We start from the raw sequence: 23,610 nt of genomic DNA, 5'->3' as shown, positions 1-23,610 counted from the left end.
AGCTACAAATACACACACACACACACACGAACACACACACGCACACACAACTGGCTATGCAGTAGTTGGGCGCGTGTGTGTGCGTGTTGCTCGTGCTGCATTTAAATAACATTCAACGACAAACAATCAACATAAAACAATAAACAATAAACAGAGTTTTGGTGGCAGGCGCTCAGACGTTTTTTAATTATGTATACGCAACGTATGTTTGACATGTGGAGCAGCGTCACTTCGAAACTGGAAGCACACGCCAACAACCTCGGTCAAAGCAACGTCCAGTCGCCGGCGGGACAAAACAATTCAAGCGGTTCAATCAAAGGTAACCACGCGCCACATACCCTACAATATCTAGCTGTATATGACATTTTAAGCAGGTTTTCCAAAACGAATCTCTTACTGAAAATTGCCTGGAATATGCCCAGCTTTTGTTGAAATATATGAACTCAAGTCTTAAATGAACTAATAATATATATTTAGTACAGGGAGATATGTGGGCTCAAGTTTCAAAAAAAAAAGAAGCCAAATATATAGGGTAAAAGAATTAAAGTATTTTTTTAAGAATTTTAAAAATTTGTTTACAAAATTTCAAATCATTTAAAAAATTTCTTAGAAATATACATATATTTTTAATAGATTTTAAAAATAATCTTTGAAAATTTTGAAAATATTTTTTACATTATTTTTAAAAAGATTTTAAGATATTTGCTTGGGAATTTGGACGCCTCAAGGATCCAAAAATCCAACTTTTTAGACCTAAGGCACAAAAATATTTAATGAGAATATTAGGGAGATTTTCAAGATTTCATATATATATATACATTCGTTTCCGATAATCGATAACTTGCGCTATACCCAAGCAAGCGTTAAAAATCGATATCGAAATTTGGAATTTCTTGGGCTTTACGAGAGTCATCAAATTCTCGTAACGAATATAAAGCTCTAGTATAAATCTTTGCTAAATGCTTGATTAGGTAGCTCGAGCTGCTTCAGCTTTTGGTAGAAGTAGGTGCAGGGTATTTGCTAGTCTACTATAGCACACTTACATGATTGCAAGCTGCAAATTTTGGGGTACACCTCAACTATGAGTACTCGCTCGCTTTGTGATGGAGCAAGGTGCAAGGTATATGGCAAATATAAATTTATGATCAGCTATATTCTTACAGTTAGGCACGTTTTGGCCATTTTCAGGAACTGTTAACTATTTGGAATTATTTATGTTCAACGGAACTGAGGGCCAAGCATCTAGGCCTCAAGTGACAACTATCTTAATTTGGTTAACATTTTATTTTTCCAGGAAAGTCAACTTTCCGAGCTACAGATACCCCTTAAATGACAAACTTTATCCGTATATATATATATAAAATATCCCTTATATGAGAAGGTTTTGGCAAATATTTTGATCAGAAAATCTTAAGCTTTTATAATAACCCTGATAGCTGTATGTTGAAAAATCTTTACTTTTATTCAAAATTTTAAATATGGAATACTTTAAGCTATATAGACGGCATAAATATATTTAAGAAAAGTTGGAAGATATTAAAAAAAGGAATATGAAGAAAAGTCTTGGTAAATATTTAGTCTGTAAATGTAATTTGTTAACAAACTTTACGCATCAGCAAATATTGTTAACATTTCAAATGATAATTCAACTTTCAGTAATTACCAGTAGAAACTTTATGATTGAACCCAACATACCCTGTAATCTTGATGCTGTACTCGTAAAGGCATACACAACTTCACAACTCAAATGGAAATGCCAAGCTCCCAAATAACCTATACGAGTCAGCCATAGATTATCACTTAATAATTATAGGGTATTAGGTGAACTAATTGAACTCGACAACTAACTGAGCTAGAGCTAGCAAATTTGCTATGTGGCTTCTCAGAAGCTAAAAGCAGTTGGGAATTATTTTGCAGGCCAAATAACAGACCCTAAACCAATTGCAGTCGAAAGACTTGAATGATATAATTTGTGTGTTAGTTAGTCAGTCGGTTAGCTGGTCGCTGGTCGCCGGTTCGATTCGTTTTGGTTTGGTTTGGTCAGCGTTGAAATAAATTAAGCTGCTGCCGCGTCCGCTGTTGGCAGTGAAAGTCACTTGAGACTTGAGTTTCTCAAGCGGAATTATTGTAGGGAAATCCATGAAATTCGTAAATGAATAAAGACGCAACACATTACGAAACTCTCTCCCTCTCTCTCTCTACCTCTCTCTCTCTCTACCTCTGTCGCTGTCTCTTTTTCGCACAGTGTATCGTTTGCATTAACAATTAAACTAATTCGACATGGCAATCAGTTTGCTGACTATTCACCTTCAATAAGCCTCCAATCGAAAGAGAGTCCCTTTTCTCATAGCTGACTCACAGATACGCACACACACACACACATACAGCTGTAAATAGGTGCAAATACTCTCACACAAATACTTGCAAATTAAAATTCGCGCGCCAGCAATAAAAAGCGATATTGTAATGCCAACAAAAAGAAATATTGTTTATTTTTTTGGCTGCACATAAAAATTTATATAAATATATGAATTGCTATACACACGCACACACACACACACCCAATTGTTGGCAATTTTTCTTTTCATTTTGACGGTTTTTTCTTTATTTTTTTTTTTATTGTATTTTACACGATGCTTTCGATTGCGTTGGCAAATTGAGTTTATTTTTGGCTCAATGCATTCGCCATATCTACATAATTTTATTTATATATATGCATGCGCATATATATTATTAAAAATATATTAATAACAATTGCTGCAACTATTGCACACAAATCGCAGACCTGCCACCCGACCCCACCCCATCCCACCTCGCCCCGCCCGTCTCGCCACGCACCCAGTCTCTTATCAGCGGAGGTTTGCGTTCTTTGACCTCACGACGGGGTCAGCGGCCCAAAATGAATAATGAGCATTTGTCAGGCTTTTCGGTTTTTGTTGGTTAATGCGTACAATTTTTGTTCCTTTGCTTGTTTGGAGAGGGGCTGCGGTGGAGGAAGGGCTGGGGTATATCAACGCCAGGACGCCCGTCATAAATCTTAATTGCCAGACCGCAAGCGCCGTGTTTAGCGAGAGTGAGAAACCTTTGGCTGGGGAAATGGCCAAGAAATGACCATTTCAACCCCAAGCACCCCCGCAGCCCCCAATTCCGTAACCCCTGACCCCAATCCCGTGTTAATCAAACCGAAAATGTTGCGTGCTCTGACCCCAAGCCCTATTATTAGACTTTTGATGCCCTTGTTTAAGCGTATGCCAACTATAAACTGTGCGGAAAACAGGTTCCATAAAACTTATAATATATAACTGGGTCTTATAGAGCTCAGAAATCACATGCAACATATTTAGAGAATATTTTAGAAATTCTAAAACTTACCGAATATACGTTAGATACTTTTTCCAAGTATCTTTTTGATCAGATCAGACAAGGACAGGCTTCGTTTGGAGCCTCTCTGATTAATACAATACTCAAGGATTATCTACTAAAATGTTTCATATATATAGTTTATTAAGAATGCGACTGAATGCCATTTAAATGGTTTATGAATATACTTTAGTTAAAATATGACTGACTGTCAATGTTAATTCATGTTTTTAGATTAGTTAAATGCATTTAGATATCACTAACAGCATCATATAAAATGGTTAAGCCCCAAGGGGTTCAAGGCCTTGGTTTTTTGATTGGTTTTTAACTAAATTCCTTCTCAATCAGACACAGAGATTTTATCTTTATGTTAATCCCACGCATTACCAAATATTTTGTGATATTTAATAGCATATTAACTTATTTGTTTAATATTTATTAGTCATTCATTATTTGTATTTGTATTTGCTTAAGCATAGACAAAAACGCATCTATATTACATGTAGAATATACATATATACAAAATATACCTTAGTAGATCCCTTATCATCTGAAGAGCTCATGCGGAAGATTTCCACGTATTATTTCGTGGATAAGCAAATGCAGCTTTTCTTCTGCTGTCACTTGTTCTCACTTTGTTTTCAAATTCCCCCACCCCAGCTCCCCCACTTGCACCTTTCCAAGAAATAAAGTCGAGCAATTAAAAGACACAAAAAGCAGGCACTTTAACTGTATTTAGCTGCTGCGCACGTTGCGTGTGCACAAGAGTTGAGAGTGGGCGGGGCGGGCAGCTAGGGCAGGGGCAGGGGCAGGGCAGGGGGATGGGATTGTGACCCAAGCTGCGCCCGCAAAACTCAACGAAATATGCATGCAATTTGCCTTTATGACTTCCGCGACAGCAAACGCAACAACAACAACAACAACAACGACAACAACAACAAGAAAACGTTGGCAACATTGTCTTATTGAAATTTTCACTTTGAGTTGTCTTGAGTTTTGCCAAAAAGGCAACAGGCAACTCGTAGCTCGGCATTTGGCACTCGGTACTTCATAAAAATACAAAAACAACAACAACAAAAACAGAAAAAAGAAGAGTGCGACGACAATAAAATGTGAAACAGAAACAGAAAACAGATAGTACGGTACAAAGTGAAAGAAATGCGGCGTAAACAGAAAGCGGCCAAAAAATTAACAACAACAACAACAACAACAACAAAAAAAGGAAAGAGCAGAAAAAAGCGAAAGACTCGTTGTTGAAAGTGGCTGGCGATCGCACGTACCGCCCGCTCGCGCCCCTTGCCCAGCATGCGCACAGGCAGGCCCTTGCAGCGGAAAAAAATTAAAAGAGCGCACGAAAAAAAAAAGTTGTCGTTCAACGTTTTCGTTGTTGTTGTTGCTGCTGCTGCTGAGTGAAATGGCTGCGCTGCGTTTGCTGATTGTGTAGTCTAGGCACACACACACACACACACACACACTCACATACGCGTACAGAGCTTGCAGGTCGCTGCCTGCTGCCCAGCCGGCACCCACCTCCCCGCGCATTCATAAAATGTATGCGCGATAGTACGAACGCCGCCACGCTCTAAACTATAAAGCAGCGCATTATAGCTGTATCTGCTGCTCTCTTCGTTCAGTTTTTGTGTGAGCGCGAGCTTCGTCAAAAGGCTGGCAAGCAACGGCACAATCATCATCAACGTCAACATAGTAAAAGTCTAAAATCGACAAAAAATTTAATTTTCGGCGGTCATTCACCCGAAAAGATCCACACGCACATAGGCGCAAGCACACACACTCACGCACACATAAATAAGCAGACAAGAAAGCACAAAGAGAGTGCGAGAGAGGGAGTGCGTGAGTTGCGTGCGTGCGTGCGTGCGTGCGTGCATGTGTGTTTGTGTGAGCGTCTCTCGTTGTTATGCGGGAGCGTTGACGCGTCGACGTCATCGCAACGCACATTACAACATGCTAGTGGACAGCCTGGGCGCCGAAAGTGGTGGGTGGAGCGCGCGGCTTGGCAGCACTCGAATTCGCTTTCACACACACGCACACTCATACAGCACGATGCTTTCTATGGCTTGGCGACGCCTCCGCCTGCGCCTCCAGCAGCAGCAGCAGCAGCAAGCAGCAGCGGCAGCGGCGGCAGCTCAAATTATTATTTACGCATAAATTTTATAGACAGCGAGTGAAAGAGCTTCGTTGCTTCAAGACAAAGAGCGAGAGTGACAGAGATGGCGAGAGCGAGAGTTGCGTTAGTTGTGTTATTAGTTTGCACGCCTTCGACAATAGGCGCTGGATTCAGAGCTACACTGGCCAAAAAATTTAATAAACTTCTAATGAAAGGCAAAATTAATTATGATGAAATGTTTTGAGAAATATTTAACTACTAATCTAAATATGTATAATACATTTGAAAAGACTAGCAACTAAATAGTTATATTCAACACTTTAATTTCTCGCAGTGCACCTGGCCCATTGTTTGTGTTTTGGCTTTTGTCAATTATTGCGTGAATATCCATTTACCGTTTTTTTCTTCTCTTCTTCTTGCTGTTGCGCTTTTAATTGCTTTACAAAAGCTCCAGAAGCCACTTGACTTTGCCGATTGTCGTTTGCCTTTTGGCCAACATTCGTCGGCCCGTTAATCGGCTAATTTGATTTTTATTTACACGCCATACGCATGTTTAGCAAATGCCTCAAATATTCGAAAGGGTGGGGGGAGGCTGCCAGGGTTGGAATAACGGGAACAAGTGAATATTTGCATTATTCTGACAGCTGCTTGTAATGTGTTGGCTGTGCGACTGGGAAAACTGGACACATTCTCGCTCTCTTTTCCACCCTCATAAAACATAAATATAAACATTTTTTTTTTTTTTGGTATGGAAATTCCAATGGATTTACGGCCCAGGCAAATATTGTGTGTGTTTTTTTTTCTTTTTTCAAAAGTTCGAGTTGTTTGCAAACAAATGGAGCGATTTTTGGGGATTGTTGTTCTTGTTCTTGGGTGTTTTTTTTTTATTATTTCGGGCGAGTTCATTCGCTTTTGTCCCAGAAACAATGCAGAAACCACATTAGTTTTTATTGTTTTTGCTTTCACGATAATTATGGAAATTTGCATTCAGTTTTGCGGCCAGACATTACCGACGGGTAATTATAATGAAGATATCAACTTTAAAGCATAGCAAGGCATAGAATTATAATAAAAACTGAATACCCTAGCTGTACCGAAAGGAAAAACTGTCTACCCTCAAGAAGAAAAGAAGAGAACTTTTTATAGGGTTAAGATTTCCTTACATTTCTTCAAATAAGAATGATAATAATTATAAATTGATATTTCTCGAAATACTGAATAATTCCAGTTACAAGGCCTGAAAACATCTTAATTATTGTCATTAATAATGAAAGATATAGGGAAAAGGAAAATATACTTATAATTAAAAACCTTCAGTTTGAATAAAAAGATTAAATTAATATTTGTTCAAGCAAACCTGAAGACTACGATAAATAACTAACCCATCCAAAACTCAGCTGTTTAATCTTACCAAGCAGCCATTTTAGTCAGGCTAGCCTGTTCGTTAGAACTTAAGGTATACAATGCTGGTTTTAAGTGTGAAAAGGTCATTGAACTCGTTGAAATATTTGTCTAATGCCTCGTAGCACTTGTCGTAAAGATAAGCAACAGCAGACATATGTATGTATATAGTTTTCTCTGTATGCTTAAGCCTAAGCACAGCCATACCTATCTATGGGTTATCTGTATTACTCACTTATTGGATGGATAGAAATTTGTGTATATGGCACGCGCGATTCTTCAGTTCCATTCTCCCAAATATACAATTGGAAAACTATACTCGCTCGATAATATCAAGGATATTCCTTGAATTGGCGACTCTCTGTTCGATCTTTGAGTGGTTCAGACTTTGCTTAATGATAGAGGCTTGATAGAGGATTGTCAATTGCACTTATCTGTTAGCGCTATTCTCTATAGTTGTATTTTTCTTAGGCTTAACATTCATGCGTATAGCATGTATATATAGAAAAAGTGCAAGTTTATATATGAAGTATTTAGCTTGGCATGAGATAAGCTAACCACAAATGTGTGTCATAAGGCCACAACTTCAATGCTATTGCTCAGCCCAGAGAAGAACTGGCAGCTCAGCGATTACAGCATTACAACGCGAGAGACTATTACAGGCTATTGAATGAGCTGTACTTAAGAATTCTCTATATTAACAGCTTCAACTAATAACAGAAAATGTAAAGAATAAACTAGCTCGAATTAGACAAGTACAAAGCATATTCATGTATTAACACAAGCAGCCAGTGAAACGTTTGCGAATACATGTAAGAGACGGAGTATGCAAGATTGAAGAGAAGAAAGAAAGAATATAGAATAAGCTAGCTCGAATTAGATAAGTACAAAGTATATTCAAGTATTTAGATGCAGCCAGTGAAACGTTTACGAATATACATAAGAGACGGAACAAAAAAGAAGAAGAAGAGAAATGCAAGAATTAACTCAACTAAAGCTCGAATTAAGGCAAAGACAAAGTCGACGTTACAAAGCAGAACTGAAAAATGCAATGTTCGAGAAAGATGGAGAAAGAGAAGGACTATTCATGTGCCTAACACATTGCCCTGTCGAAATAATTCATGTATTCTAAACAAACTTTGGAAATGCGAAAATGCGAAAATGCGAAACAGACAAAAAGTAGCTATAAAATTGATATATGCATATGCAATATTATTATTCTAGCAATTATCTGGCCAGACAAATGCAATGCATCAGTGGCCCCCACGGGGCCGCACATAGTGCAACGCAGCAAGACGCAGCAGCAGCCACAGCAGCTGCTGCTGCGTATCTTATCTATGCAACTCTCACATAGAACTTAATGTGCGTGAGCTTGTCACACATACACACACACACAGATACCTAGAGCTGTGTGTATGGGTGGCAAATAAAAGATTGCATATGCCCCACAATGCAGCCACGACCCGCACAGCCACCCAGCGGGACCATGCCTAAGAGAAATGCTGCTTAGTTAGGAATTTAGTTGCCTGAAATGAGGTTTCTTTTGGGTATAGGGAAGTTGCCTTGGGGTATATTAATAATCGACTTGACAGCTGTGTGTGGCATGTGAAAAACAGGCATTAACATTAAGGTATTAAGACAAAAGAATGCATGCAGAACGCGTTCTTTCAGCGAAAATTAAATACCCGTTGCATGGAGTTGAATTAATTGAGCTATTGATATGGATAAAGTGCGCTAGCCTAGCTGTAAATTGTAGCCAGATGAAAGCTTAGCCTTAAAAGTAAGCCACATGAAAAAGCATGTGAGAAATACAAGAGTTTTCATGCACACCTGACAATAGAATGCTAGCAGAACAGTTTGCATATATTTAATTACTTAAACTTAAATAATGTGTGGCTTTTAATATATAATTCTACGGGTTCTAGTTAGGCTACAAATGAGGTTGTCCATAATTATGTTTGCCTTTTAAAGCCTAATTAGGATTAAAATTAATTAGAATAGAAGAAGAAGATGAAGTAGAAGAACAGACAGCCAAACTTGCCATTGGGTCCGACTGGGTAATGCGAGTCGCGCCAAATGAAATAGACGAATATATTTGTTGGAGCTGCGAGTGTAGAGTGTGTCTGTGTGTGTGTGTGTGTGTGTGTGTGTGTGTGTGTGTGTGTGTGTGTGTGTATATTTGGTAGTTTGTGTGCGCTGCACACACAAAAATGCAACTCGCCGACAAGTTAGAGGCGAACGAGCGCCGCCAACAAATGCGAAAAACTGGGACAAAGTTGAACAGACGAGCCAAGGACGGATATTAGTGCGCACAGTTGCATGATGGAAGCGATGGCAACGACAACAACAACAGCAACAACAGCAACAACAACAATAAGAACAACAACAACAACAACAGCAAAATGTAGAAAAACAAAATGAATGCCTTTTAGTTGGTGTATTTTATAGACATTGTTGTTGTTGTTGTTAGACTCTTGCACATATATATGCACACACACATATATATGCATGTTGTACATAGTATATATATGCACATGCACATACATACATAGGCGAATATATATGTGCATGTATTTGTGCAGCTTTTGGGCTCTGCAACTCGATTTCTGTTTTGTGATTACAATTTGCATGCGACGTCAGCGGCGACGCCGGCGTCGGCCAACGGGGCGGATGAGAGATCAGAAATTTTGTTTTTGTTTTTGTTTTTTACTCTTGCAACAAGAACAACAACAACAATTGATGCTGCTGTGGCATTCATTGTAACAAAATTGCGCATACGCCGCGTTGTTTCTAAGTTCGTTCTGTCTGCACACAAAAAAAATAAAAGAGAAGAAGAAAAATGGAAAAAATACGAGAAAAAAAACGCTATCAATTAGGCGCTGGCTGGAAAAACTCGTTTGGCCACTTTGCCATGCCGCATATTGCATTTTCTTTAAGAATTTTGCGCCAAAGAAACAAACAACAAGTCACTTAGTTAGTTACTCAGTTAGTTAAAAACTTGGGAACTTGAAAAAAAAAATATAAAGAAAATCTCGTTTGCGTTTTTGGCCAAATTGTGTTCTAGAGGAAAAAAACATAAATAATTGGCTGTTTAAGTGCAAATGTTGTTGTTGCTGTCAGTTGTTGTTGCTGTTGATGTTGTTGTTGTTGTTGCGAGTTGCGCAAAGAAACGCTAAAAAGAGTCAACTTACGTGGCTTTGTGTGTGGCTTTTGAGGTTGTCAAGGTATTTTGTTGTTGTTGTCGAGTTCAGTTTCATTTATGTCGACGCTGTTGCATTTGAAGCCGTGCATAAATAATGCATAGGCCTACTTTTTTTTAGGGGAATATGCATACACATACACATAATACAAACACACACACATACACACATATACACACATGTTATCTATGGGCCTCTGCACTTTGTACTATGCCAAGCATTTGGCATTGTTGCGTTCGCTTTGCATTAGCATAGCCAAAGGGTTTTTCCAGCGTTTTCTTCTTTTTTTTTGGCTTGTGGTTTTTCAAAAGTTCTAACGCTTTTCAAGTGATGTCATTTGTGTGGAAAAGCGCTCCAGACTTTTCACTCAGCATATTTACATTTGCCGCCAAATAACTGCACAAAAGTACTCACAACTATTTCGAAATATTTTTAATATATATTTTGCACAATGCCTTTAAGATGATTATTATATATTGGTTTAGTCTATTAATACTTTTTATTAGAAATAGAAATAGAACGCGCACTCGATATCTAAATTCGTGCAGGTATTCGGGTAACCAAATATGGTATCTACGGAGTAGTTGGATTCTATGTGAGCTAAAGCTGAACAAATTTACAACTAAGCTGAATAAGTTTGGAGTTTAAACTATATAAATGGAAATATAAATGATATGTAAATACGTGTGAGAACAATGTGGAAAACAAACTCGTATTAATGTCCTCGTATAAATGTCATAACAAGGAAATCATTAAAAGGCAGAAAGATCAAGAAAGATAAAGACTAAAAAACTGATAAAAACTAAAAAACCTTGCTTTATACAGTACTATCTAATATGGATATATATACGACAAGAACGTCAGGATATCTATCCTGCCCGACAGAGAAAGACGAGCCTATGCAAAGATTCAAGACATTAGATAGATGCGAAAAGACTTGTTATTGGAGAACCGAGTCCTAATTAAAATAGGAGACATACAAGAAATTTGCCAGAAAAGTATATTAATAAAGCCTCTAAGAGTCTTAACTATGGAGCAGCATTTATACTATAATATTTTAATATTCTTTTACAATATTTTTATATAAGTATAACTATATTACTATATACTATCAATCTAGCAATTATTAATAAAACGTTTTAAAAAAAATGCAACACATAATATCAGCTCAGAGACAGCTCAAGCTCAAGCAATTCTCTTCGTTAGCTTATAATGGAAAATACTGGTGCAAGCCAGAAAATCCCTCTAAAATCGAAGACTAACAACTTTTCAAACAGTTAACAGTTTCTACAGGCTCTCTTCAATCACTCTTCAATTTTGAAATGAATATTCCCCCACATGCCCTACAATACGGAAAAATATAGTTAAAATTTCAATTGATTTGCAAAAAATTACAGAGAAATTTCTGACAAATGAATCACATGTCCGAAAATGTTTCACAGACACACACACACACACACTCACACACGCAGTTACATGCAGCGGTTTGCTCAGCTTTCATTGTCACGTGCGGCGTATACGTGATTTTCTGTTCGAGCTACATGAAGCATACGTCATGTGGTACACTCATCTGCAATCAAAACAAAAAGTGCAAAACAAAGCAACAACAGTTGAAATTTAACAGTTACAATGTGCACTTAAAGAGGGGGCGGGGAGGGTGCAACAAGTAACTGAACCCGGCTGAAAAGATCAGTTAAGATGGGGGCTTATAAATTACATCATTTGTGAAATTGTCGATTGCGTTGCCCGTTTTCATATGGTGACGGGCTGTTGCGGGAATTTCGTGGGTCAATCAACTTTTGGCCAAAAGAACATTTATGTTTCTCTCTCCCTCACCCTCTGCGTGTGTGTGTGTGTGTGAAAGTATGAGCCAGATCTTTGTTGGCAACAAAAGCAACTGCCAACAGCACGAAGCGGGCAGCAGTTTGACGGATGGGGGGAGGGGCAGAACAGTGCGAAATGTAAACATTACACAAAAAAAATTCCTGCGTTGGTCAGCGACGTCGCTGCCAAAAAAAAAAAAATAACTGAGAAAAGCAGAGAGCAAAAAAGGCTAAAAGAAAAGGCCATTGACTGGTAAGCACCGTTAGGCCTGTGACTTTGGCATAACTGAGCGTAAATTAAAATTATATTATTATAATGTTGCCGCTGCCGCTGCTGCTGCTGCTGCTGATTACTATTACTGTATTAAGAATGAGCAGCAAAGCAGCAAGGCAGCAAGGCAGCTAGGCAGCGGAGCAGCGGGGGGCAGCGGAGCAGCGTGAATGAATTTGATGCTCTTTACAAATTCTAACGGCGTCTTCCTCAACACTCACTAGCACGCACATACATACACAGACACACACGTGTGCATATGCAAATGCGCGTGAGCAAAAAGAAAGCGCCAACATTACGTAGCCATGCCAACAACATGCTAATGCCGCTCTCTAACGGCATTTTGTTTTATATGTATGTATGTATGTATTTCTTTCCGCCAGCCGGCTTTGGCTGCTGTCTGCTCCCCGCCACCTACCCTTTTCACTTGTGAAAGCTGCTGGCAAACGAGTTTTTAACTATTTTTTTTTGTTTAACGTGTGCACGTTAACTTGGGCGCAAAGAACGCAGCGCAGTAAAAGAGCGCGCGCTTCACACAAACACACACACACACACACACATGCATAAGCAAAGAGCGCGCGTTTAAGCAAAGAGCAGCTATAAAAGCTGTCTGTCTGCCTGACGCTTAGCGTCTGTGTGTGTGTGTGTAAAGTTGTGAGTTGGCGCTGTTTTATTATTATTATGAGCTCACTCTCCCCACAATGCGCGCTCTCGCAGCAGTCGAGTTCAGGCTGCCTGACTGGCAGGCGGTGCATTGACCCCACAGCTCGCTGACCCACTTACGAAGCTGCTTTTGCGAATGCGAATGTTGCGCTCGTGCCGCGCCACCCGAGCGTATTGCTTCGTGACAACTTGTGCAATAGGCAGCAGCGAAACAGCAACAGCAACAGCAATAACAACAGCTACAGCAGCGAGCAACGGGCAGCCGGGCAGCGCTGCGACTGCGACTGCGACTTCTTTTGACGCTGCGTCTCTGTTGCTCTCGCTGTGCTCTGCCAGTCGAGGTGCTGCTGCTATTATGCAGTTGTTGTTGCTGTTGTGTTTTTGCCGTTGCCGTTGTTATTATTATTATTATTATTATTTTATTTGATCGCAGCAGCAGCAGCAGCCGAAACTGCAAATCACATGCAGCTCTACTCTGTATTTATTTATTTTTTGTTTTTATCTCTTTTGCGGCGCATTTTTTTTTCGCACATGTCGCTGCATATTAATTTTCGTTGTACGTTTGTTTTTTTTTCTTTCGGTTTACTTTTTTTCTGCCTGCATTTGCAATAAAGAAGAACATATTAATTTTGACTTCTGGTTATTGCTGCAGCCAGGCGCTAGAGCGGGACGGGACGCGAGCCGGCGTGTGCGAGCGGGACGGGGCGACAAGAAATCCCGCTGGCAGGCAAAATAAATTGCATATGCAAAAATATTTTCGCGTTTTCTTGTTTGCCATGTGTGCGTGTGTGTGCATGTGTGTGCGTTATTTTTTTCTCTCATTTTTTTTTTTTTGGCCCATTCAGAATTTTATTTTATTGTGCATTTTTGCACAGCGTTTAAATTATCGTTTATGCGGCCCGTGGAAAACTTGTTGGCAAATTGCGGTTTGCACTTGCGGCGCGCTTTTTTTTTTGCTGTTGTTGTTGTTGTTTTTTTTATAGCAACAGCAGCAGTTAATTAACTGTTACTTGCTTTGCTGCCTGTGCATATGGTGCGTATGCGTTATTTTGGCTGTTGTGCTGCCTCTCTCTCTCTCTCCCCCACTCTCCCCACCTCTCCCTCTCGCTCTAGCGCACTTCGTCAATTTATGCGTTAATTTCATTGTGAAAAACTAGCAATTGGAATTATCAATGGATTTTCATGGGGGCTTGAATAACTTAATGAGTCTGCAACAGAAATTAGGATCTTTTGTGAGATCTTAAATGCATAATGTTAAACAAATAAAAAATAAAAGTTTATATGGGCAGTTCTGATGAAATGTAATCAACAAATAGATAATAAGATAAATCAATATAATAAAATAGGTAATAAAATAATTATAAAAATTTAAAAATAATATAAAATGATAAATACAAAAAATAAGATAAATATATGTATAAATATAATAAAAGTTATTGCATATAAAAATAAAATAAATAATATAAAATATTAGTAATATAGCCATTACTAAAAACTAAATAATAGTCAAATAAATAGAATTTTGTAAATTACAATAAGTTAATGTGTATCACAAACAAAGAAATGATGGGAAGATTCTCGATAGAGCAAAACTACTTTTAAAACTTGAAATATGCCAAAAATCGAAGAAGTTTTAGTCGAAATATATTGTGAGAATGTTATTATATAGCAGTAAAATGTTCATAAGCTTTTCTTCAAATGTTGGAAGCATATAAAAACTATTAATTTTGGAAAACAAATGTTTTTCTCACAGAAAGACTACATTTTCAGGCAATAGAGCATTGCTAGTTCCAGTTATAGTGTTCTTATAGTGTTCCGATTCAACCGCATATATATATAGACTAAGTACAGTTAGACGAATGCTTAAAAACATCGACTAAGCATACTTTGTAAGATTTGAACTTTAACAAAGAGTTTTAACAAGAAATTTAACCCTTTGCCCAGCATTTTTCTGTCAACAAAAGCAACATTTCCTTTATGTATGTTCTTATATTCTGATACACGGAGTTGTCGGAAAGGTAGGCAAATACATACACACATACATTGTATATATGGGCATATGTACATACACAAGTATATCTCGTGCTGACAAATAATTTTTGGCAAATATTTGTCACATTTTGAAAGTATGTCAACGTCGTATTTACCTTTCATTGTGCCATGGTAAATAACATTCTATAATAACGAGGTGTGAGTGCGAGTACTTTTACCTATTTAATTTTGAATTGAACAAATATTTGGAAACATCATTTCCCATTGTTTCCTGATATGCAAGTGCGTATAAACACACACAAACATATGTATCTATATATGTATATTAAGGCACATGTACGTGCTTGTTTGTATGCATATGCTAAGAGCATTTCGCATTTCTCTTTAATTAGTTCTGAAAAGCTCTTAAGCTTTAACTGTTTTCAGTTAGAACCGAGTTTCAATAAAGCACAAAAGCACACGCAGCTCAATAAGAAGAAGAAAAAGTTTTTTGCATATTTATGTGCCTGCATAACGGTTAAGTTGTCGAGCAAACATAAGCATTGCATGTGTATGTGTATATGCACATACATGTAGACATGTATGTTCTGCTTATCCGCCTTCAAAAACACGCACAGACATTTACAGCTCCAGCAGAGCCGATAAAGATAAAGATTTACTGTCATATGAATGTGTCTGTCAGTATGTTTCGTCATGTGTCTGTTTGAGTGTGTGCTCACTTATTTTGGTTAACAGCTCGCAAAGCTTTTCGCATTTGCCTGAGAACATTACAATTACAACTTTAAAGCGCTTTAAGCGATGTTCAAACAAAACACACAAAAAACTCAACGACGACGCTGACAGCAGCCAAACGACGCCTCGTCCACCCCGTGCGCGCTGTCGCCGCAGTCAGCCCGCTGGTGACGACACACATTTGAAAATAGCCAAAAGAAAAAAACAACAAAAACAACAAAAACTGTCTGTTGCACTGAGCGCTGCGTTAAGCTGCAATTGCAATGGCAGGCAAAGAGCGCGGCATTAAGAGCGCGCCATGCACGCCGCTTAAGAGAGGGAGAGAGCGATAATGCTTAAGAACAAAGAGTGCGCCGCAAAAGAGCAGCACTTTCTTTTCAATATGTTTTTGTTATTTCATTCGCAACGCGCACTCACCAGAATCAGTTGGATGCCTGTGCGTCTGTGTGTGTGTGTGTGTGTGTGTGTGTGTGTGTGCGAGTGTTGTATGATTTGTATTATCGTGTGTGCTACTGCCGTGTTGGAAAAGTTCATTGACACTTGAAAAACATTTCACACACATGCATACAGACGTCTCTTACTCATTCGCTCTGACGCTCATCAACTGTCACACATTTCTCCCAATGCAGCAGCAGCAACAACAAAGCGACGTCAGCAGCTTGGCACATTTTTCTACTGCGACAGCGACGACGACGTCGTCTGTCTGCTGCGTTGCTGCTGCTGCGCGGCCGCTGCTGCCGCTGCGTCGCTGCTTGCTTCGTCTGTGTTTGTCTGCTTTCGGTTCAGCGCGCATCTTTCATCCTCGTGGGTAAATACGCAAAGCGCTAGATTACACAATACGCGGTGCCAGGCAGCAGCAGCAGCAGCAGCAGCAGCAGCAGCGACCGCGACAGCGGCAGTGCGGATTCGCTTATAAAGGCAAGTGCACTGGGCGGAGGTGGGGGGTTGGCCGCGCGGATGCTGCTTATAATCAACTCTGCTTGGCCCAGTCTGCAGCATCAAAGCGCTGCCTAGAACCAGTTCTCTTTGTGCGCGTACGTATGTGTGTGTGTGTGCGAGTCTTTGGCTGCAGTTGATCAACGGTTTTTGTGCGTCTGCTGCTCTCTTTGTTTGCCGCTAAAGAAATTACATCATCAGCGTTGAAAAGGATTGTTGCATGCTGCGAGGGAATCCCAACAGCTGTCGCTGTCTGTCGCACACGCACACACACACACACACACACATGCACTCAATTTACTTGCACTGCAGCAACTTGTGCCATTGTCTAGGCAAAACAAGTGGCTTAAGGTACTCTTAATACGCTTTATGCCAGGCTACACAGAGCGAAAAAACTGGCTAATATTCTAATTGAAGCGGAAAAATATTCAAATAATAATTTGTCAAAAAATTATAATTTTCGTGTGTATACAATAATTAAAATGTGAGTTAAACTAAAGTGAATACACTTTAAAAATTTTCTAGTTGTTTTTAAAAATGTAAATAAATTAAATTTTTATATAAAATTTTGCCTATACAATATAGAATATATTTTATGCAACATTTTAAAAGCATGCATTCGGTTGAATATTGGCTTTTCATAGGCTTTGTTGTTCAAAACAATTGACCATTTATTTTTCTCAGTGCGTGCATTCTTATTGCGTAATAAGTACTGAGTTCTTCGGCGCGTTGGCATTGTTCTGCCACGACAATGGACAACCTACTAAACCCAACTAATATTCCTAATGGCGCATTGTGGCAAATTCCGCTTGCCACGAGAACTTCAATTTGCATGGCTCTCTATGGGCCAACGGGCCATATGGCTACAGTTAATAGGCTCTGAATTAGCCCCGACCACAGGGCCAACAAGCAGTTGGCAGCAGCCGGAACAAAGTATTGCCCCAACTGCGAACTACAATTGAATAGCCTGTAAAATGGTTCAAAGCAATTTGAACCCCGTTTTACTTCTCTTTTTTTTGCCAAATTAACTTATCTAACAACATATTTAGAGTTGAATGCGATTTATCTAAATGGATTTCTAATATGAACTGCACTGCGAAAGGCAACAATTAAAAATGTAAAGACTAGAATGTAGCATATATAAAATGTTCTTAAGAAGATTGGCAAGTTTGGTATAATGGAAATTATACATATATGAATATGAATTATCAAATAATAATAATACCTTAGAGAATAAAAAGGTTAGATAAACCTTTAAAATTGGATTAGGAAGCAAGAAAGCAAAAAATATATTGATAGTTGAATAATAATTCAAATAGCTTAAAAGAGAACTAACTCGAGATTTCTTGAATATACTTCAATTTGGGAACGCATAGAAGAAAAGTTTATATTGCGAACTTTTTCAATATGTTAGGAAACTCAAATTTTCAGTTGGCCTTTGTTCTAGGCTTGGATAGGTCGTTTGACTAGAGAGTTACCTCTAAAGAAACTATAAAAGTTAAGCTTGCAATAAGAATCGAAATATATATAGAATATATATGTAGTATTCCAAATAATGCAGCTGAATAAACCATCAAATTTCAATGTCCAATAATTGAGAGAAACCCCAGTTTATCTAACCATAAAAAATATATGCAATATTTCCAAGCATACAGCTAAGGAAACCTACAAAATCCCTAGTAATATGAAACTCCGGTTGATAATATAAAAGTCTATAATATAGACACAAGCTAAGATTTCAAAGGTATCACCAAATGCCGAATTCAAGATTCCACAGAAGTGTGTTGGCATACTTGACCATCTCGGGATCCTTGTCACAGCAGACACACGCGTCCATGCCGTACTCGTTGATGACGCCAACACGGACGATGCCGCCGGAGCTGCAGTCGTGCTGTATGGCCAGCTGGACGGCGCTCTTGACCAGCTCGACGGTGTCCGCCTGCTGCATGCCGGGTCTGTAGTGGGCGGTGACGAAGCCCTGAATGTAGGCAGCGCCGGAACCGGCAACGGCGCAGGGTTCGTGCACCATGAGTCCAGTGATGGGCACACTGTACACCTGGCCGCCGTGGCGTCTGTCCCAGCCGGCGACAATGATGCTGGCCATCATGGTCTGGCGGGAATCGTAGATCTTGTTCCGGAAATGGACAGCCGCATCGCGCACCAGCGCCGGCTCGCCCATGCTGCACTCGTAGTAGTTCATCGCGTAGGCGACCGTGTTGGCCAGTGTCTGGGTCTGGGAGGCGGAGCCGCTCCGGCAACAGTATATATGGTCCGTAATCCGTGTCAGCTTGTCGGCCGATCGATTCGATACATATGTCCTGCAGCTAGTCCGCGAATCGGCGCCCATAACAACGCCTCCATCGAACTCAACGGCGATAATTGTGGTCTACGGGTTGAACTATTCTAGAAATCTATCAATGCAATACCCGGGCGACAACTTACGCCGCCAAAATAGTCGCTATTGTCCATTGTTTCGTGTTTGTGGAATGCCTTAAACTAATTACAAAACGTATAAAATTATAAATAAGACTAGGCTCAAATTACATGTTTTCATATGAGACCTAGATCGATTCTGTTTGGCATAAGGCTCATATAATTATGAGTCTGACCAAATTTTCATCTGTTATTATCATGGCTTTGTATAAACACGCTATATACCAAATTTAAGCATTATAGCACATATATTTCCCGAGTTATGATCGTGTTCACATAAAATATAACTGAAGATTATTTTCTGGGTCGTGTAAAAGGGCAAAAGGCTTTCTGTTTTTTTTTTTTTAATAACGAATCTTAGGCAGAAATCAGGTGATTTATTATCTTAGTGTCATTACATAAACAATATTTGTAAAAGACTCGATTCCATAAGGCATGAATAATTTGGGAACCGATCAATAGATTTATCTAACCACATTTCATGGATCAATTTGGGATGGAGATTAAATTTTTCAATATGGCAGGCAATTCTAAATAATAGATTAAATTATTTAATTAAAACTTTGAAGACATATGAATAAACAAGGTATGAACCAAAAACTGATTCACGAAGCGAACCTATGAGCGGAAAGGTTGTTTCGAATCATGAACCGAACCGTTGAGACCTCGATTGGGAACTAACAAATCTTATACTCAAATATATTACTAGTTATATTCTCTAAATAAAATCCCAATTAATATTGGAAACCCCACTAAATCCACAATCGATGCATTTTTAAGCTAGTTCAAGGCCACATTTGAACTAGTTTTACGCTCAATTACTTAAAGAGATTATTAAAATGTCTAATTGATAAAAAAAAAATTCTTTTTGCTTGCAGCTCAAATTGAAATAATTCCATGCAAAGTCTGTGGCGACAAATCATCGGGCGTGCATTACGGCGTTATCACCTGTGAGGGCTGCAAGGGCTTCTTCCGGCGATCGCAGAGCTCCGTGGTGAACTATCAGTGTCCGCGCAACAAGCAATGCGTTGTGGACCGCGTCAATCGGAATCGCTGTCAATACTGTAGACTGCAAAAGTGCCTAAAATTGGGAATGAGTCGTGATGGTATGATGCAGGCAAACCACAAGCCCGCAGTGCACAAACACACAAACAGAAAAAAAAACCAATCTTTTAGATAGATTCTTAAGTAATTTTCTTCTACTCTCGTTTTGCAGCTGTAAAATTCGGCAGAATGTCCAAGAAGCAGCGCGAGAAGGTCGAGGACGAGGTCCGCTTCCATCGCGCCCAGATGCGCGCCCAGAGCGACGCGGCACCGGATAGTTCCGTGTACGACACACAAACGCCCTCTAGCAGCGATCAGCTGCAGCATAACAACTACAACAGGTGCAGTATTGATGCTTACCCAGACATTGGTCAAATATTGAATACACTACTTGTATTTATGGGTCTTCTGCCCTTCTTTCACAGCTACAGCGGCGGCTACTCCAACAACGAGGTCGGCTACGGCAGTCCCTACGGCTACTCGGCTTCGGTGACGCCCCAGCAGACCATGCAATACGATATATCGGCCGACTACGTGGACAGCACCACCTACGAGCCGCGCAGTACAATGATCGATCCCGAATTTATAAGTCATGGTATCTCACGATCTCCTACAATAACAATCTAGGCAGTCGGTTTAATAATGCATATTCCCTCTTCTATTTTGAAGCGGATGGCGATATCAACGATGTGCTAATCAAAACCCTGTCGGAGGCGCATGCAAACACAAATACCAAACTGGAATCTGTGCATGACATGTTCCGAAAGCCTCAGGTGTGTTAAAGGGCAACTAAAAGTTATCGAATCAAATTGGATATAGCACGGCAGAGAATTTGATGCCAACAGAGATCTTTGCAAAGTAGTTGAGAGAGTAGATTTTGCAAGAAGTGCAAGATCTACAAGAATATATTTTTCTAGCTAGTTTTCCTATAGAGCTATATAGTACTGCGAGCTTGATTAGGTTTGGCTCATTTACAAGCAGCATAATAAAACTATAGCTAAATGCCCAGTTTGGTCTTGAGAAACTAAGAGAACAGAGAGAACATAGAAACAGACATCTTTATGGGTTCGGAGATGTCCCCTGCTATGCAATATACATTTCATGCCAAAATTATAATGACCTTTAGCTGTGCCAGCGATTGGTATCGAGTAGAAGTGAATAGGGAACCCAAGCAAAACCTACTCAAGTATATTTTCTGTTATGGATTCATAAGTATATTTTGTATACTTCAATTGAAGCAGGGAGGTCATTAGTTTTTAATATGCTATAAAATTCTTAAAGTATATGTACATTTAAAAATACACATTCAATATTTGATACTCTCTCAATGTAGGATCTATCACGCATACTCTATTACAAAAATCTGGGTCAAGAGGAGCTCTGGCTGGACTGCGCCGAGAAGCTGACACAAATGATACAGAATATAATCGAATTTGCAAAGCTAATACCGGGCTTCATGCGCCTCAGTCAGGATGATCAGGTGAGCTCTAGAACCAAATATCTCTTTGATATGCGATTGAACTAAATGGTCTAAATGGACGATCCTTGCAGATATTATTGCTGAAGACGGGCTCATTCGAGCTGGCGATTGTTCGCATGTCCAGATTGCTAGATCTCTCACAGAACGCTGTGCTGTATGGCGATGTGATGCTGCCGCAGGAGGCATTCTACACATCCGACTCGGATGAGATGCGTCTGGTGTCGCGCATTTTCCAAACGGCTAAATCGATAGCCGAACTAAAACTGACTGAAACCGAACTGGCGCTATATCAGAGTCTAGTGCTGCTCTGGCCAGGTGAGTGTACCACATATATATATTCGATTCCCATCAACTGAAATGAACTCCTTTTAGAACGTAATGGAGTGCGCGGCAATACGGAAATACAGAGGCTTTTTAATCTGAGCATGAATGCAATACGGCAGGAGCTGGAAACGAATCATGCGCCGCTCAAGGGCGATGTGACCGTGCTGGACACGCTCCTCAATAATATACCCAATTTCCGGTTAGCTAAAATCAGAGTTTCCCTCTATGTATGACACCTCATTGTAATATTGTTCATTTCGCAGCGATATTTCGATTTTGCACATGGAAGCGTTGAGCAAATTTAAGCAACAGCATCCGAATGTTGTATTCCCAGCACTATACAAGGAGCTATTCTCAATAGATTCACAACAGGATCTGACATAACCAGAGCCGCTTTTTACGGATACGTCAACCGGTTCTGTCGCAGATGTTGCTGCCGGCTGTCCGCTCGAAATATTGTCAACGGCAACGGCAGCGGCAACGGCAACTGCAACATCACCCGTGCATCAGCTGCAGCTGGAGGACTGAAGCGGCAACAACAGCAACAACAACAATAACAGCAACAACAACAACAACAACAACAAGCAACAACAGAAAGGAAAAACCAACTTTATCATCATTTAAGCTAGCATACAACCAAGGATGTGATCCTGGCCGAGGACTCACTTAAAATTACATAAAGCAAGCTACAAACAAAACAAAACAAAAAAAAAAGAAAAATATTTCAAAAATATTATCTATACTTTTTTCTAGGCAAGAGAAAAAAACAGAGTTAAAACCAGGCTAAATAAATGAGTAAAAAAAAACAGTAAATAAAATATGAAAAAAATTCAAATAAAAGGTAACTCAGTTAATCTTTCGCTTCATAGACAAAATATACAAAAAGTAAAAGTCAAAATGCATTTTAGCAAAAGTTTTCAAGATAAAAGCAAAAAGATACATAACAAAAACAAAACTAAACAAAATAATGAAACACAACAGTTTTCGGTTAGATACGTTTTACAACACTGCTAAATAGCCACGCCCCTTAGCCAAGTACTTAAACAAAAAAGAGAAAAACAAAAAAAAACAAACTAGAAAAGGGTTTTTCTTGTTTCTATACCAAAATTTGCGTATCTATTTTTTAAACAGAGCTCAGCTTGATTTTATTGTATTGTAGCTAGACCCCAGCGCGACCTACGACCCGCCCCCGACCCCTCCCCCGAAAAAGAAACACACCGCTAACCCTCTAGGTTGTCTCTGCCTTTTGTTGTAAACTAAACATGTGTATTATATATACAATATATATATATATATATATCTAAATATATATATATGTCTTAAATATTATCATTTTTTATATGATTCTACGTATACATAATGCAACATTTTTGTAAACAAAAAGAAAACAAAAACAAAAATCGAATATCTCGGAAAAATGTGTTCTTATATAATTATGATTAATGCAATTACAAATATTTACAATTATGTTTACGTTAAACTTTAAACAAACACGAAAACTTACAGCACATACAACAACAACAAAAACAGAATAATGCAAAAAATATTCTGTTTCAGAGAAAAAGAAAACAGCTTTTGAAATGAATTTTTCGTTTAATCATAAATCATATTTTTAGCATGGTAGCAAATCCCAAATTCCGGTTCCAAGGTTTAGTAGATTTAATTAAAAACAAAACATAAGCATTAACAGACTTTAATAGATTAGCTAACACAAAAAGCAAAAACAAAAACAAAAACTTTTGATATACAATACAATACATATAAAACGAAACGAAAAAAATAAAATAAAAATAAATAAAAATTGTAATAAATAATTATGTAAAAGG

The 23,610-nt window shown here is 38.9% G+C and overlaps 3 protein-coding genes across 8 annotated transcripts in view; 1 reads left to right on the top strand and 2 right to left on the bottom strand.

The window, feature by feature from the left end:
• The window catches only part of LOC115763390 (histidine decarboxylase), a 92,659-nt gene that overhangs the window by 31,703 nt on the left and 37,346 nt on the right, over positions 1–23,610 (bottom strand). The window lies entirely within an intron of this gene.
• Positions 190–22,270, top strand: LOC115763365 (probable nuclear hormone receptor HR3). Of its 4 annotated transcripts, none has more exons than XM_030705905.1 (9): positions 190–319; positions 19,815–20,042; positions 20,153–20,321; positions 20,406–20,575; positions 20,650–20,753; positions 21,314–21,460; positions 21,532–21,775; positions 21,833–21,983; positions 22,048–22,270. In XM_030705905.1, the coding sequence occupies exons 1-9, from the start codon at positions 190–192 to the stop codon at positions 22,166–22,168; spliced, it is 1,464 nt and encodes a 487-aa protein (XP_030561765.1). In that variant the 3' UTR covers positions 22,169–22,270. The 4 variants fall into 4 exon arrangements, with proteins under 4 accessions (XP_030561765.1, XP_030561782.1, XP_030561773.1 ...); XM_030705922.1 differs by having other exon boundaries at positions 205–307; positions 20,153–20,303; positions 20,412–20,575; XM_030705913.1 differs by having other exon boundaries at positions 205–319; positions 20,153–20,303; positions 20,412–20,575.
• On the bottom strand, positions 18,222–19,059 carry LOC115763473 (proteasome subunit beta type-6-like). The gene is made up of 2 exons (XM_030706061.1): positions 18,946–19,059; positions 18,222–18,889 (listed from the first exon to the last, which is right to left on the bottom strand). Exons 1-2 carry the CDS (start codon positions 18,970–18,972, stop codon positions 18,251–18,253), a joined length of 666 nt encoding a protein of 221 aa, XP_030561921.1. The 5' UTR covers positions 18,973–19,059; the 3' UTR covers positions 18,222–18,250.

Source organism: Drosophila novamexicana, unplaced genomic scaffold, assembly GCF_003285875.2.
Source record: "Drosophila novamexicana strain 15010-1031.04,08,12 unplaced genomic scaffold, DnovRS2.1 tig00000008-arrow-pilon, whole genome shotgun sequence".
In the NCBI taxonomy this organism is placed as follows: domain Eukaryota; kingdom Metazoa; phylum Arthropoda; class Insecta; order Diptera; family Drosophilidae; genus Drosophila; species Drosophila novamexicana.
Note: the sequence above shows the minus strand (reverse complement) of the source record. Positions and strands in the feature narration are given on the sequence as shown.